At 50.6% G+C, this 16650-nt stretch overlaps 7 protein-coding genes across 7 annotated transcripts; 3 read left to right on the top strand and 4 right to left on the bottom strand.

Annotated features, from left to right (window-relative positions):
* Nucleotides 1-681: 681 nt before the first annotated feature.
* A1O9_06631 (uncharacterized protein) lies at nucleotides 682-1461 on the top strand (the record flags this gene model as incomplete). The annotated part of the gene is made up of 1 exon (XM_013405841.1): nucleotides 682-1461. The coding sequence occupies one exon, from the start codon at nucleotides 682-684 to the stop codon at nucleotides 1459-1461; it is 780 nt and encodes a 259-aa protein (XP_013261295.1).
* Nucleotides 1462-2225: 764 nt separating this feature from the next.
* A1O9_06630 (uncharacterized protein) lies at nucleotides 2226-3764 on the bottom strand (the record flags this gene model as incomplete). The annotated part of the gene is made up of 1 exon (XM_013405840.1): nucleotides 2226-3764. One exon carries the CDS (start codon nucleotides 3762-3764, stop codon nucleotides 2226-2228), a length of 1539 nt encoding a protein of 512 aa, XP_013261294.1.
* Nucleotides 3765-4321: 557 nt separating this feature from the next.
* Nucleotides 4322-5860, top strand: A1O9_06629 (uncharacterized protein; the record flags this gene model as incomplete). The annotated part of the gene is made up of 1 exon (XM_013405839.1): nucleotides 4322-5860. The coding sequence occupies one exon, from the start codon at nucleotides 4322-4324 to the stop codon at nucleotides 5858-5860; it is 1539 nt and encodes a 512-aa protein (XP_013261293.1).
* A 57-nt stretch (nucleotides 5861-5917) lies between these two features.
* On the bottom strand, nucleotides 5918-7639 carry A1O9_06628 (uncharacterized protein; the record flags this gene model as incomplete). The annotated part of the gene is made up of 1 exon (XM_013405838.1): nucleotides 5918-7639. One exon carries the CDS (start codon nucleotides 7637-7639, stop codon nucleotides 5918-5920), a length of 1722 nt encoding a protein of 573 aa, XP_013261292.1.
* Nucleotides 7640-8818: 1179 nt separating this feature from the next.
* Nucleotides 8819-10620, bottom strand: A1O9_06627 (uncharacterized protein; the record flags this gene model as incomplete). Its single annotated transcript, XM_013405837.1, has 6 exons — nucleotides 8819-9347; nucleotides 9409-9782; nucleotides 9836-9970; nucleotides 10019-10125; nucleotides 10178-10321; nucleotides 10377-10620. The coding sequence occupies 6 exons, from the start codon at nucleotides 10618-10620 to the stop codon at nucleotides 8819-8821; spliced, it is 1533 nt and encodes a 510-aa protein (XP_013261291.1).
* Nucleotides 10621-11872: 1252 nt separating this feature from the next.
* On the top strand, nucleotides 11873-12982 carry A1O9_06626 (uncharacterized protein; the record flags this gene model as incomplete). The annotated part of the gene is made up of 1 exon (XM_013405836.1): nucleotides 11873-12982. One exon carries the CDS (start codon nucleotides 11873-11875, stop codon nucleotides 12980-12982), a length of 1110 nt encoding a protein of 369 aa, XP_013261290.1.
* An 848-nt stretch (nucleotides 12983-13830) lies between these two features.
* Nucleotides 13831-15708, bottom strand: A1O9_06625 (uncharacterized protein; the record flags this gene model as incomplete). Its single annotated transcript, XM_013405835.1, has 7 exons — nucleotides 13831-14022; nucleotides 14093-14221; nucleotides 14288-14567; nucleotides 14624-14763; nucleotides 14814-15257; nucleotides 15322-15413; nucleotides 15468-15708. The coding sequence occupies 7 exons, from the start codon at nucleotides 15706-15708 to the stop codon at nucleotides 13831-13833; spliced, it is 1518 nt and encodes a 505-aa protein (XP_013261289.1).
* Between the last annotated feature and the right edge of the window lie 942 nt (nucleotides 15709-16650).

The following is a 16650-nucleotide window of genomic DNA, read 5'->3' as shown; positions in this document are numbered from 1 at the left end:
GAATATTTTTGGGGGTGAGGAGGCGTACATTGACCTTATGGGACGAACTGCACAGATGGTCGGTACTTGATTTGTTTCGAGAATAGTCTCAAAAACGCACAGAATCTCGAATACAGCTATATAGCTATCGTTTGGAAATAACTGGCAGTCATGCAATGATTTGACCACCACAAACTACAATACAGTTCTTTGTTGAGGGCCCCACTTCTTCCGTAGCCATGCGCTCGTCGCCCACCCCTTCCGGACGTCATATCTCGTACTGTGCCGACCATCGATGCCGTCTCTCGTTTACTAGAATGAGCTCGCCGCTGATCGTTGGGCGGCCCACGCGTACGCAGTGAGCAAACGAAAACTACCCCGGGAATCGCGAAAGGGTCCAGGCCATCCACGGTGTCACGCCTGAAACCCGTGAACCCAATTGCGACCTGCTGGAGGTGGCGGGTTGACGGGTTTGGCTGACGGCCAAGGGTCGTCCGGAAAGAAGTAGAGACACACAGAGAGTAGCATATGTACACATGAGCACCATGCAATGTCATTCTTGGAGTGTAATATCAGGACGCCTTTGTCCCATCACTCCCTTCGCGCAGACTTACAAATCGTATCGGAAGTTTGTTACATAAGAGTTCCTTCAGCAAGGCTTCGACATTATCATCATAGCAACTGCAAAGGCACTGGACCATGATGACGACCCATGAGTACACCGAACTCCCCGAACGGGCGAAGAAGACGATCGAAAACTTCATTCCGAGCGACAAGTTAGTGGAGGAACGCGCCAAAGATTTTGCCTTTGTGAAGCAGCGAGATTTAGACACGGAAGGTAGCACAGAAGTCTTGGACGGTGTGGCTTTTACACACCATTTCGTGGACGCCCCTGGAGACCATGAGACAGTCCGATTTCATTATGCAGAAGCTGGGCCGGCCACTGGAGAGTCTATTGTCTTGCTGCACGGCATTCCCGACTCCTGGTTTCAATGGCATCATCAAATGGCCACCCTTGCAAAGGCTGGATATCGTTGCATTGCGCCTGACCTGAAAGGCTATGGCCAGTCGGAGAAGAAACCAGGTGACTATCGTCACGAAGGCGCAGCTGAGAATATGTACGCCATGCTTCAACAGATTGGACTCGTACAGTTCAATGTTGTTAGTCACGACCGAGGCACTGTGCAGGGCGACTACATCGCTGCTAAACATCCTGCGGCCGTACTTCGCTACGGCCGCGGTGAGCAGCATCTCTACCACTTTAACCCGGTTCTCGCACCACAGGGCGACATCTTCAAGGACGCACCCTACAACGGCATCATGAAAGACCCAGCCCGGTTTGTCGTTTGGGTGTATACCTGGATCGCCAAGGTGCCGATACCTGACGAAATATTCACGCGTGTGATACAAGAATACTGTTATCCCGAAATCACACACGCCGTCCCCCGTTATTTCAATTCATCTTCGTTCCGCGCGGAGTGACTCGATCGTCGGAACCGACTTTTGGCTCTGTGGCAGTGTCCTGTAATGATCATGCAGGGTTATGATAGCCCAACACAGCCGCGAGAGTTCTATGAGGAAGCCAGAGATTACATTCCCAATGCAAAGGACGTGGAGGTCAAGTATATGCCTGGTGGCCATTTCTGGACCCTAGAGAGCCCAGTGCAGACCACTGAGGCTATCCAAGAGCTGTTGAAAATGTGAACCGTTTGCTAGGCGAAGCATTTCATGCGCGGTTATCCTATAGAAGTACCTGTGTCTCGATAGCCTGTCTCCTAAGTGAATGGTATGGATGATCTGTACCGGAACTTACTAGCTGTCATGTTGGTCAATTATGCCCTATGCCCTGTGATCTCATCATACGTCTGGTTACGAGGCCTTAAGAACTCGAGATGTCATACCTCTGATATAACAAAAGCTATGTGCTATGTGGGCAAAGAAGTTGAAGAGATCTGTATCTGTATCTATATAAGACCTTCCGTGGGCGATGAGCCTACCCTGGCATCCGCATTTCCCCTCCACGTGCGAACCATCTGAGTGAGTACTTTTCGCCCTCACAGCAACGCAACCTAGCATCTCACCTCCAGCCCTGCGGAGACTCACATCGGTTCTCCAGATATCTAGTCCTTGTAAATATCGGTGGAAGATATCAATCGCTTAGACAGAGGGTCTAGTATAGTTCGAATATGATGTCAGATATGGTGTCTACTGTGAAGTGATCTAGCATGGTTTATGCTGGCGAGGCTTTAGCCAGCAAACATCATATTCTCCTGTCCAGAGATCTTGACTTCTGGAGGCTCCCAATATTTGCCTACTCTATTCCCCGGGTTATTTGGATCCAACTCAAAGCGATCCGGGATCTTCAAGCCCTGCTTCTGGTGTGCTTCTGACACCACCACGGAAATGCTATCTCTATACAGCCATGCATCTCTGGTCCGATACTGCCACTTTTCCAACTCTTGTCTGCAGTTCAACAACACATCCTGATACTCAGGATCATCCACCAAGTTTCGCAGCTCTTCCGCATCATTCTCTAGATCAAATAGCTCCTCGGGCCCTCGGAAAAGATATTTTTCTAGAGGCCGTCCTCCAATCATGACAGGCTGCTTCGCATTTCTGATGGCCTCCCAAGACATACTAACCGCTAGGTCCGTCCCAAAAGGAAACTCAAGCCGCCACGCAACATTTCGATGATACTTGAAGCGATGGGTGCGCATAAATCGTGTGGGCCAATAATTCTGAATCTCGTGAAAGGTATGTGAGCCAAACACCCATTGTTGCCAGTCATGTTGATTGAGGACGCTGGAAGCGCCTAGTATAGGGAGAAATGAGCGTCCTAGCCGTCTTGGAGATTTGCCTGCGCTCGCCGTCTGTATGCATCTGTTGCCTGCGTCCGCCCAATCGAGGCAGGTAGGGAAAATATCAACAAAGGAGGTGATATTGGGGTTGACCACACCCTGTGCGCCGGAGCCCGGGCAACGAACAATCAGGGGCAGCTTCACACCGGCGTCGTATAGCGTTGTCTTGGAGTTGATGAACGGAGCTCCGTTGTCACTCAGAAAAACAACCATTGTCGAGTCGCGGAGGCCTTTTTCTTGTATCACGTCCATTATCATGCCGACCCCCATGTCCATGCGACTGATGGCCTGGTAATAATGGGCGAGTTCCGTCCGCACCTCCGGCAAGTCTGTCAAGAACAACGGTACTTCTACATCCTCTGCTGCATACTTCGGAGCACCCAGAGTAGTCACGTCATCTTCGTCGCTGCCGAACCCGCCTCGACTATCATCGCGATGAGGATCCCGAAACCCAACCGTTAAGTGAAATGACCTTCCACTTTCCTTTGCTCTATCCACAAACGCTGCCACTCGCCTAGCGTACCACCGTGGATCCCGGGTGCCACTTTCCTCTCTGATCTCCCAAGGATATGCGTGCGTGGGCCCTACGTGTACTTTTCCAATAATTCCCGTCTGATATCCCAGTGCATTGAATGCCTGTGGCATCGTCTCAATATGGTCATAGGTCTGGAAATGGTTCCAGCCGTGCGCAAGCCCCATCTGCCCATTCTCGTGTGTGTGCAATCCCGTGTAAATTGTTGAACGACTGCCACTGCACGACGCTGTGCTGGCGAAGGATTTGCTGAAGCGAATTCCTTGGGATGCCAGCTTGTCAATGTTGGGAGTCTGGACAGCACAGCCATAGCAATTGAGATGAAGGCCGAGGTCGTCTGCTATTAGCAAGACGATGTTCTTGCTCCTTTCCATGGGGAGGTATGTCGACGACATGGTATAACGTTCGAAGCGACGGGTTTTACCTGCGGAAGGGCCCTTGCAATTACGACAACATTTCTATGGCTGCTGTGTTGGAGGGATGCGCTTAAACACACAGAAATCCTCTGGCGTGGTCCAAATTTCTCGCCATCTTGTGATCCTGCTCAGCAGAAGTTTGGCACTAGCTGTTGATCCCCAGCCATGGCCACTGTTTGGTCGAGGCGGCCCTCGGTCCGCAGACCTTGGGTTCATTGCCGTCACCGACATCCGACCGCTCGCCGACATCCAATCCCCATTGGTAGACCGACAGAGAGGCCTCGCACCAGCGTCGCCATTTTCTTTTTTTGGGTGGAAATGAACGAAGGTCAACTACGGCAAATAGACTGAGGTGCTGAACTCCAACGCTTTAGCTGTAAGCTTCAATCCCACCGGGACTCGTGCATGGGAGCCTCATGTCCATCTAGCGCGATCTTATGAAATCGTCCCGGCGAGAACGTCGCACAAAAGACGCAAGCCGGACAATCATTAAGACTTGTTTGTTCGTTCGTTTACTTTTGCCAACAAAAATCATCATGTCGTCCCTACGGGCACCTAACATTATCTTCATCATGGCCGATGACCATGCTTCGAAGGCCATCTCTGCCTACGGCCATGGCATCAACACCACGCCCAATATTGATCGCATTGCCCAAAATGGAATGCTTTTCAATCATTGCTACGTCAACAACTCTATCTGCACCCCATCTCGTGGTACGATCCTGACAGGGACGCATTCGCACGTTAACGGAGTGCACACTCTCGACAGCAAACTCAACAAGTACCTACCTAATGTGGCCAAGCAGCTGCGCGCTGGAGGCAATTACCAGACTGCCATGATCGGGAAGTGGCACTTGGGTGAAGGGGCCCCTCACGAACCGTCGGGTTTCGACTACTGGTCCGTCCTTCCCGGGCAAGGGGACTATTTCGACCCTGTCTTCATCGAACCAACAGGTCGTATTGTGAATCCGGGGTATGCAACCGATATCATTACGCAGAAATCGCTCAACTGGCTCCGGCAGCGGGACCTCAAGCGACCCTTTTTCTTAATGTGCCATCATAAGGCGCCACATCGCAAGTGGGAGTGCCACCCACGACACAAGCATCTCTACCAAGAGGACGTTCGAGTGCCAGAGACGTTTAATGACGACTATAGAACTCGCGCCAGGGCGACGGCAGTGGCGAAAATCAAAGTCGAAGCAGACCTCGACTACTTTGACCTGGGCCTTGTGCAACCGGAGGGCGGTGCTGAAATCGGTGAGCGCCATTTCTCAGGAAACCCTAATCGGAAGATACCGAATCCTACAGATGTGAGCGTCATGCGTCCGCTCATTGACAAAGACACCGCTCAGTTGTTCAGTTTCAAGTCACAAGATGAGCTTCGCCACTTTAAGTATCAACGGTATATAAAGCGCTATCTCCGGTGCATCCAGGGAATCGACGATGGCGTAGGCGAGATCCTGGACTTTCTGAACTCGGAGAGTCTCGTAGACGACACGGTGGTGATTTACACATCTGACCAAGGTTTCTTCCTCGGTGACCATGGCTGGTTCGACAAACGGTTCATGTACGAGGAATCTTTTCAAATGCCCTTCCTGATACAGTATCCGCGCCTGATCCGACCGGGCAGCGTGTGTAATGACATGGTGTCCAACGTGGACTTTGCCGCGACCTGGCTCGATCTCGCTGGCATCGTCGTACCGTCGTATATGCAAGGCCGTTCAATCAAGAAACTACTGCAAGAACAAACTCCGGCGGACTGGCGCCAGGTGGCATATCACCGCTACTGGATGCATCAGGACAATATGCACGACTGCTATGCCCATTATGGCATACGAAATCAACGTTATAAACTCATCTACTGGTACAACCAGGGATTCGATCTTCCGGGGACTAAAGCTGGTGGGCAGGACAAGGAATGGGAATTATTTGACTGTCATCAGGATCCACTGGAGCTCCTTAACCTGTACAATTCACCCGCATATACTTCAGTCGTGCAAAATCTCACCGCAGAGCTAAACCAGACAATGTTGGAAATTGGAGATGAGCCGGTACACCAGATATTTCAAAATTAAGAAATGAAAAAGAAAAAATCCCCCGCTAACAAGGAGAATGAAACGTGATTTTGGATTCTATACATGATTTCTCGTATCTCCATAATTTTCCCAGCCATCCCCGAAAGGGCCGCCTTGGCCTACAATAGTGGCTGTCGGGTCGTGAAAACTAGGCCACAGGTTAAAGGCCCATTTAAATGTATTCACAGTGAAGTAATCCGCGGTTGGATCGTCCAGACCGGGGCCAATGTAAGGATTACCATTTTCTGGCATGGCTGGGACATATTCGGAAGTGATTGGTGTTTGCTGGTGGCCATGCGCGTTGACCATCGGTGAGGGATCAAGCAGTATTGGTCCCACGTTCAGATACTCTGATTGTGGCGTCATCTTAGTCCCCGGCGGGATGGGCGATTGCACGGCCAACTCTTCGCGGTTATTTTCGACCCCGATGCCCTTGATCAGACTGTGCCGTGAGATGATGTGCTGTGATGCTCCAGGTCCGGAAGAGGGGGGCTCCGACTGCCTAGATGAGATCCCTGGCTGTGCGTTGGGCGAGGGCGACCGGGAGCAGCCAAGCTCCATGAGGTGTTCAAGATCCCGCTGGATAACAAGCAGACCTTGGCGTGGCGAGGGGGAGAATTTGATCATGTCCAAACAGCGGTTCGTCTGCTCAATTACGCCATCGAGACTGAGGCAGAAAGCGGCTGCATTAGTGCGGTAAGTGTAGAACAATATTCTAGCGCACTGATAGGCACATATCGGTAGGTGGAAGTCGAGGAACGGCGGGTGTTCCTTTAACGACAGAATCGTTCTAAAAGTGTCGACCATCGTCCGTGCATTCTCAAAGCATTCCCGTTGGCAGGTGATCACAAAGGTCGGATCCAACTGACTGATTATCTGGCGCGGCAAGGCCTCATACAGCCCTTCCAGAGCAATTCGATACAAGTCGCAATGACACTGCAACCACCAGATATACAGCAATGTGTAAGGTGCCACTCGGCTGGTATGAGCGCGCAGATGCAAGTTTCGTTCGGTGAGCTCATATCCTGATGGAAGGTTTGCAGCAAAAACTCGTAATTCGGTACCTAACGCGAGTACTTGGCTCGTGATGGAGTGGAGATCTTGCGCCCTCGACACCACAAGTCTCTTGGTCGTGTGCAGTATCTTGCCTCGGATCCAGTAGAGACGAATGAAGAACGCGACCAAACCAACCTTGCAGGAGGGCGGTTCGTCAGCTGTACGGCAAAGGGGCTCCGTAGTCTGCTCGATATCCAGCTCAAAGCTCTCCTCGCGACACGGGAGACGTATATGGATCGACTCTGCCGGGCAGAGGGTAAAATCGGATAGGCCACTTGCCAAATGTAGATCAAACAAAAAAAGGGACCACATCAATCTTCGCCTTGACTCGCGTGCCAGGAAACACAGATTCGGATTTTCGTAATTGAGCCGTAGAGCGTAAGAATGCCTGACCGCTATGGAAATTAGCGTAAAGGCAGCTTCACTACGCTCGGAAAGGATTCTATGCTCAATGATAAACACCAGAGCTTGGATTTTGGTGATGGAAGGTTGTTCGAACTGGGCGAGGACAAGGCTCTGGGCTTTGTCGATGTACTGAGAGCTATTCATTTTGATCTCGGAGCTCATCTTCGTCAGCAATGAAGTGATTCCAACCAAAGCGTACAGGAGAATCTCATCCCTAAGACCATTTCGATAACGTTCGATAAGAGACGCTTTGTGAAGAAAGGACAATACCGGGATGGGATAGAGATGCCGAAAGAAGTTGTCAAAGACCAAATACATAGTTGCATCATCTGGCAGAGACAGCCTTTCGCTGTGTTAGCCTCTCAAGAGTGAACAAAAGCTGGAGGCATACGTACGACGCGACAGCTACGGAGGCTGGACCACATGGAAACCTCGACTCTGCAATGTTCGAAGGGGTGCTCAAGGCTTGTGCGGCGCCCGCGACGGCGGATGAGCCGGCCACTTCGGTGGTTATGTAAGGCGTAGCTGGACTGCCCGAGGCTGGCTCTGCGTGGGCCTGTGGCCGGGGCTGGGAATACGAGCATTCGAGGCCTAGATGCTGACAGCGTTGACAAGAAGGAACGTTACCGGTGCAGCGCATTTTGCGACGGCGACATTCCTGACAAGCACGTTGGCCCCGTTGGCGTGGCAAATCTCTGAAATAAATCGCCTGATCGAGAGAGGCTTGGTAGGAGCATGGAAGGCCGAGTCGCTCGCAATTGCCACAGACGCTGCGGTTGCCATCACACCGGACTTTGCGAGCCCTACACGTATTGCAGGTGTCGGTGCTCCGTTTCGAGGACCTAGCCATGCTGTAAACAGGGGGTTATGGCTCGAATGCGCCGACCGACGATTTCTGGCGAATGGCCAGTTGGGCCAGCGTTCCTCGTAGTTGGGTGCGAAGCACCCCGGCGGCTAAGATGTGACCGGAGCACAAGGGTCAACAGTATTTGGCCTTTCCACATTGGATTGTGCACAATCTAGTCGAGAAGCATGGAGTTGGAGCTTGATGTTTTCTCACCCTCCTCGGCAATGCTTCCTCTTTACTGATGAGAAGGGGAGGCAGCTGGCTCATACGACAGAAGATACGGAGGCGAAGTTGACAGTCATGAGGATTGCAATTCAGGATTATTCTGGCTTGGCAGCCCCAGCGTCTCCAACACGGAGCAAAGATGATCGACGACTAACGCCTGGGGGAGTATGGATCTTAAAGCTTCCAGCCTCCCTTCAAGGTAATAGAGCCCAGGGAAAAAATAAGCATCTGTGGTGGAAACGTGACTTATACGTTAGATGATGTAATCAGGCAGTATGCACGATGAGGGTGAACGGCACGCAATCTATCTACAATAGCCCCGGCCAACATTGCCATCATGGTCGGCCATCTCTGTCCAAATAGTGGTTTATACGGCGATCTATGGTCTCCTTGAGAGCACATATCTTCCTAAACTCAAAGCTACCTTATGAACGAAACTCGACGCATTCAGCACATGGCTGCTTCGTTGCGACTTCCGCTCTCTCTTCCGATTGAAGGTCAATTTGGGCGGCTCTAAACTTGGTTGCAGGTATGTGATTTTCGAAAAGCCAGTCAATATCCTCCAAGGAGCGACCAGCGCAGTCTGGAACGGACAGGTACGCAAAGACAAGGGACACCGCTGCGACAGACCCGAAGATAAAGCCGACCTTGGAACCAAGATTAGCGTACGGGGCGTTCAGTAGATACGGCATCGATGTGGCGACAGCACACTGCGTGGCAATATTTAAGACACTCGCCGTGCGATAGGTCATATCACGAGCGCGGGTATTGGGGACTTCGGCCGATAGGATATGCGCCGCAGGTGCCCAGCCGAACGAGTATCCGAAGTTGAAGACGACCATTGTGGCGACGATTCCCGACTTGATTTTGAAGCCGGGGTGGGAAGCAGTTCCTAGGCCACCCATGGTCATCAGAGCAGCAACCTGAACACAGGTTCCAGCCAAGATCATGACTCTGCCAATGCCATCCAGTCAGTACGCGGACAATCAACGGCCCAGACGATATGGCGTCTTACCTGCGGCCAAGGCGGTCAAAGAGCGTCATTGCGAGGAAAGCAGTGCACACATTGACAACGGCAATAACTACCGTAATCGTGAAAGGGTTGACTGTTCCGAGTGACTTGACAAATAGTGCTCCATAGAGTGCTGTGAATAGCTGACCGGTGGCCTGCAAGAAAAAGTTGGACCCAACAACGATCCCCGTTCGTCGTAGATGCGTGCCTTGAAAGATATCGAACAAGGTTCCTTGATTCTGACTGTCTTGAATCTTGTGCAGAATCATGGCGAACTCGGCATCAATATCTGCGTCGGTAAATTTGCCGACTCGCAGCTCCCGCAGCACCTTCATCCCCTCTTCTTGACGATCTTTCATGATTAGCCATCGCGGGGACTAGGGCACATGATCAATAGCCATCCCCGAAATACTTCTATCTCGTGACTCACCTCCGGAATGAACCAGATCAGTGCGGCTACGACAGATGGCACCACATAGAATAATCCTAGCGGAATTCTCCATGCCTCGTTGCCTGGGAGAGAGCCGGTGCCGCGCGCAATGCAGTTCACCACTAGACCTCCGCACTGTTTTACTGTAAGTCAGACGATCTCGTGTCGGTGAGGCTGCCTTACCATCAGACTGATTTGATATGTCGCAACAATGAAGCCCCGGGCCTTAGGAGGTGTGATCTCGGATTGGAAGATAGGAACGACGGCAAGCTCCATGCCAATGTAGATATCTGAAGACTGTCAGCGCTTCGTCAAGAGACCATGTGACTAGAGGCGGCACACAGTTCAAAACTCGAGCGACGAGGATCTGCTCTCTCGACTTGGAGGTGATGATGATGGTGGCACACACCAGAGCCCATAGACTCATGACGAACATACACATCCTCCGACCCCAACGTCGGCTTACCCAGCTGCCAAAGACCACGCCTGTTATGCATCACAATTAGATCTACGCTTCCTGTGCCACTGGGACGCGGCTTACCGAAGGCCTGGCCGAGGTAGTTGAACCCGTTAAACCAAGAGAGCCAGACGCTAGGGAGATACCATTCTTCCTTCTCGGCGTCCCATCTACCAAACTGTTTCGCAAACGAGTCCATAGCCTGCGTGGCTGCGAACCCTTGCTGGTCGAAGCCGAAATTGAACTGAGAGAAGGTGATGAGCAAGATGGCCAGGGAGAGGCGAGTGTTGAAAGTCTCGCGCAGTGCGAGATGCCCAAAGCCCAACATGTTGGCGAGAGTTCGGCAGAAGTTGCAACACTCAGAATATCTAACCAGGTCAAAGTCGGGCGGCGAGTGCGGAATCGAGTGCTCTCCAGAGGTGATGTCTTGGGCTCGAAGTTTTTATGTTTGCACGGCTATGTGGATGGCTCTGGCTCGGCCTTCTCAGGTCGTAGATTTCGAGGTCCACGTGGCTCACGAACTATGCGGATATGGTGAAAGGAAATGCGGATTGTGACGACCGAGGGCGATAGCCGTGTCTGTGGCCTGTTCATCGCCGACCTGCTCGGCGGTCCGGCTGTCGGAGGTCAGGCTCTGGAGTCGATCCACCGGGAGCGCCCAGTCAGACGCCGGTCTTCAAAATATGGTCTGAACCGCCCGCAGAATTCGCAACGCTTCAACTAGTTGGCTCTCGCCATGACACCATCAAAGCTCGAGCTTCAGGGGTCAATATATTAGGCGTAGGATAGCCTTGGTACTCGCGGCGAATCTGACACTAACCGTGCTATCTACTTAGGACAGCCTCCTTGCACTTGACTCAGGCACTATGTGATCTGTGCTGTTCTGTGTCTGAAGATTCTGGTCAAATATTCTTGGAAATCTCTCTTCGGTCAGTAGTAGTACCTCTTGCTGTAGTACTCGTAGATATGGCTCAACTTCGGCTCAGCCCACTAAGCAACCTCCCAGGCAGGCTGTCCATCGTTCTGATCACCCGTAATAAGTCCCATTCCTGGGCCGTTTCTCTTATTGGGCATTAGCTTTACATTTGAAATCATGTTTCTCAAGGATAAGGCAACTTTACAAGGTTGTTGATGATGGACTGGTTTTGGGGTTTCAAGGGTTGAAAGCCAGGCTCCACACGCAGAGACAGGATATATTGTGTCCCGACCGTGGGAGAATCAGGTACACCCAACAAGGTATTGACTTGATTTCATCACATTGATGTTGACACTGATGACGTAAGACCCGTCGACTGAGTTGGGGTGGGTGTGGCCTTCCACACCTTTGCCCCGTAGAACAGCGATTTCCCGGCGTTGTGGGGGCCGGTCCGCTGGGGGGAGGTCAGTCAGCATTCCCACCCACTTTGCCGTGTTTGTTGTAAAAGAACACCTGAGCAACAGTTGATATTGTCTCGGACCAGATTGGCAAGTACTTTCTTCTGCTCCTAATCGACAGATATAATCTGCAACACTTCGTGGCCTTGAGATATCTATCCACCATATCGCGGACACGCACGAATTGTCTTCCTTCTAAACTCATCATGACAATGCCCGTATCCGAACGGCCGACACTCGAGAAGATAACCATAGAAGGTATAAGTCCGAGTTATCTGTGCTCTGAATTCGAATCTCTTCGAGTCATCGGCGTCGAAGAGCATGTGTCCTTCCCTGAGCTGACCGAAAGAATTCCCAATGCAGGCATTGCAAAGCATGCTAGAAGGATGTTCAGAGAATTATTGCGTCACGAAAGCATGCCTTTCGCCGCCGGCCGCGTGTCCAATGTTGCCGAAAAAAGGATTGCCGACATGGACGCGGCTGGAGTTAGACTCCAAGTGCTGAGTTTAGCTGCCGCTGTCAATTCTATGCACTTGGGGCCAGAAGCCGGTCTCCAGCATGCGAGAGACGTCAACGATAGCCTCAAGGAAGCTGTGGCTACAAACCCTACCCGCTTCGTCGCTCTGGCCGAGCTACCTGTTCATGCGCCAGATCTCGCAATCAGTGAACTTCAAAGATGTGTGAAGGAGCTGGGTTTTGTGGGCGCGATGGTGTCTGGGTCCATCGGAGGTGAAGGTAGATTTTTGGACGATCCTGAATTCGACGAGCTGCTGAGCGAGTTTGAGCGACTTGATGTACCTCTTTTTCTACATCCAGGTATCGCGCCGGAGTCTGTTCAGAAGACATACTACGATTTTGTTGGCAAACCGAAGCTCTCTGCAACATTCGGGGGCATGGGATGGGGCTGGCACAATGAGGTTGCCATTCATGTCATTCGACTCGCAGTTTCCGGAACTTTGGATAAACATCCTCGGCTAAAGCTCGTTGTAGGACACCAGGGAGAGATGTTGCCAATGATGTTGCAACGACTCGATGCAATGTTCGACAAACAGATTTTTGGCTTGAGGAGGTCCGTCGGGGAGGCTCTGCGCAGCCAAGTATGGATCGCCATCTCTGGCTTCTTTTCTCTTCCCCCAACACAGGTCGCAATTCAGACTTGGGGGGTAGACAGAGTACTCTTTGCGAACGACTATCCATTTATTGATTCGCAGAAGGTTCCTGGGTTTCTGCGTGCTTTGGGAGAAATTTTGGCGCCACCCGACATGAGAAAAGTGTGTCAAGGCAATGCAGAGCTCTTGTTCAAGATCGAGGCCTAAGATCCCTCCACTAGGCATAGAGGCATAGCTGCTGTTTCCCAGAGGAGAATATCTATGTTCGGTCGTGAAAAATGCCAGATTTGAGACATCAGCGTAATGTAGTTCAACTGATATCGTTGTCCAGCTCAGTGTGCAGGTAGCATTACTACTCAATCAGAGATAAGCTTCGCGGAGCCTCAAGCAGCTGGAACGACGATACTGTGTTTCCAACCGAGGCTTCGTCAAAGCCCTTGTAGTGTCGGTGATAGATATACTTCACACGATTAAGGAGTATGTGTCTATTTTCAAGGTTTCACCATCCGACTATACGGCAGGTGTGCCTGCTCAACATCCTGTCGACAGGAAGCTGTTGTGGTGCAAGGCATCAGTATCCAGGAATTCTTGCTCACTCCACTGAATGAATCCTCCGCCCGCACACTGCCTACCTTCCGGTCCATAGTAACTTTGAAATTCGGACAATAAAGCTGCATCATTATGTAGGCAGACATCGCTCGCTTGGTAGCGACTTTAACGACAAGTCCCCATCTGTGCCAAAATACAACTAGGTTCTATCTTATCTTCGGCACCAATGTTCAAGGAATGGATTGCCCCAGCTGCACTATAAACTTGTGAGCCTGGCAGACAGGCGGAGTTTCGTTTACGCAGGGTAATTCCATCATCATGGTATCTTCCGCTTCGTAGCATAATACTGGAAGTAGCTATTTCCAAGCGACAGTACCACCTGCGTTCATGCTCTGAAATGTGCACACTATCCCTTTCAGCCCGAAAAACTGTCTTATACGAATCTCTGCCCCTCAACTGTATAATATCGCGCGGAGGAACATAGAGCCGAGCGACAGGATTGTTATTCAGGCATCTGTACGTGGTTTGAAGATGCAGGGCAGTGCATCTGGTTTCATGAACCACCGAGTCGTAGTAATGAGCTTGAATTTCGGATCTGCGAGCTCAATGTTGAAATTTCGAATCAATTCCACCAGGGCTTTATTCATTTCCATTATACTTATATGTCTGCCCGCACAGATTCTTGAGCCTTGACCGAACTGTGATGAGTTTGTGTTAATCGATTGCATAACATGTCTCATCTTATGAAAAGTATGATGGCTGACCCACCTGAAGCATGTAGCGATTCATGTCCTTTTCGTCACGTTCTAGCCATCTTTCGGGCCGGAAGACGTCCGCGTCCTCGCCGAAAATCTCTCTATTTCTGTGGACAACGTAAGGGTTCATCCCAACGCGTGTCTGTTCGGTTTTGGATCAGTCTCGTGCTATAGAAGGATGATCAAGCTCTTAGGTCGGCTTTCTTACTCCGGCTGGCAGAAATTTTCCGGCAATCGTACAACCTCCCTGCGGAACATGTCGAGGCAGGATAAATGCCACTGACGGATGGATCCTCATCCCTTCTTTGATAACTGCTTGCAAGTATGACAGCGACTGAGTTTCACGAAGTTTGGCAGGCTTTGACAGTCTATTATCGTCTATAGCCTTATCGATCTCTTCTCGAAGTCGTTTGTAGGTCTCAGGACTCTTTAGCAGATGGTAAAGGGTAGAAGCCAGCGCAATTCCAGTTGTATCAGAGCCGCCTCCGCTACCAGAATGTTAGTAATAGACCAGAATATGGTCATTTCAAGATTCCATATTTACATTGTCATGGCTCCGTTTCGGTAGACGTCGTCCATTGTAAAATCTGACGGGTTCTTCTCGTGTTCCTTAAGGAACCGCGACAACATGTCTCGTCGGTCGGAAGACCGGCCTTGTCGTGCTTGGACCTCACGAACAGCCATCTATTAACCTAATTAGTGTGCACACGGTGTAAGCCAGCTGGTATATATACCTCACCAATTATACCTGAAGGTGGTGTGAAGATTAATGAGAATAGCGGACTTCCAAGGAGGAGCCAGTGATAAGAAAACGCCTGGCCCACGAAGGAAACATATGCTTGGAACATATCAAGGATTTTGGTCGAGTCGCCCACATCTTTAGCTTCTTCCATAAAGCCATAGCGTGTAGAAAACGTAAGTTCCCCTATAACGTCAAATGCATACCACTGAAACCATTCCACCATGTTCATAGGAGTGTCGTTGAAGCCAATTTCTTTGATTCTGCGGACGAAGAACTCCACCGAGCTATCCACAAGCGGCTCCAATTCCACGATCGATGTCATGGAGAATGCCGCAGCGGTGAACCGGACTAGCCTTTTATGTAGTGCATTGGGAAGTGCCGAGAACTGGTGAACACCATAGACGTCAGGAATTCCGAAGAGTCTGTAGAAATCCGTCTGCAATCGGGAACTCAGTTATCCAGATCCAAGGTCAGTTCACTTAGACGAGTATGAAACGTACCTTGGGGAATTTACTCCCGATGCCATAGAGAAGCTGGATCGCTTTGAGGTCATTTGTCACCACTTCATCGGGACCTGTTCGCACAAGAGGGCCTACCGAGATCTATGAGTTGTTTTCACGTATATCCTGGAAATCGAGACTCATACCATGTACCTCGTGCAATTTTAGCTCCGTCTTTTCCACATGACCATAGTAGACCTCTTTCAGTCGCCATGCCCTGGTAATTGATGCGGTAAAAGGGCCTGGTATAGCATACAGAGCTGAAAAATATCGTCGTTTGATCGAACGTACTGTCAGAATGCTGAATAAAAGAGCTAACAGGTATCCCAGGCCTTCTAGAGAGATTAGGTTCATGGAATTGGAGCTTCTCCACAAGCCTTCCGGCATTTTCTCTGCTCTGTGGATGGTTGAATGTTTGAAGCAGGATGAGCCAATAAGTTCAGAAACTTCCTATGGCTTACTTGTTTGTGAAGACGATGGTGGATTCCTGCTGGCGCAAATCAGGTTCATTTAAACTATCGAAACTCAGTGAAAGAGTCACCAACAATCAGCAAATTGCACAATTTTCCCATGAATGGCTGTATGACCTAGACATTCCGAGTCGCTCGTATTTAATTCACCGTTGTCCTCGATGGATCCGGACCTTACGATGATAACCGAGACGGCCCCGCCCCCATTTTTAGCCCACGATTGTATTCCTGGGGTGTGTTAAGAACTTTCCGGAGATGTATCATTGGAAGAACTGCCATTTTCGTCATAAATGATAGATCCAACTTTTCGTGCGCCTGAGAGTGAATTCTCAGAGACAACGCTGAGCCAGAGAGAACGGTCAGTGCACCCGAACCGTGATTTTCTGGGGGAAACTGTGGTGGCCAAGTAGTAGCTACTATCCAATGGACGAGCACCACAATCCGTTCTCGGCGAAATCGACAGCAGTCCAGCGAAGTCGTATGTTCTTCGATTGCGACAGTCTGGGGTTACTAGCAAGGACCTTGGAACTCCCGAATCTCCAACACCTTGATACTTTGCTCACACACAGGTACTCAGTTTCCAGGACGTATGCAGTTTCCGGCAAGCTTATCGCCATATTCGGAATGTTGCTGGAGATGAGCTTTGAGCCTTGCTGAGGGATTGAATATGGCACTTCGAGCAAAGTAAGCACAGTGCTCCGTGAAGTCGAACTGTTTCATTTGCGCATAGATAGTGAACTGCACAGCAGAGTCCGATAGGTGTCTCTGCTGTCATGTCATTTCTTTGGCGCATTGTCTATATACCTTCCTTTGGATACATCCTACCCACTAAGGTAACATCCTACAGGCCAAGTGCGTG

Source organism: Exophiala aquamarina, assembly GCF_000709125.1.
Source record: "Exophiala aquamarina CBS 119918 chromosome Unknown aczIA-supercont1.4, whole genome shotgun sequence".
NCBI classification, from domain to species: Eukaryota; Fungi; Ascomycota; class Eurotiomycetes; order Chaetothyriales; family Herpotrichiellaceae; genus Exophiala; species Exophiala aquamarina.
Note: the sequence above shows the minus strand (reverse complement) of the source record. Positions and strands in the feature narration are given on the sequence as shown.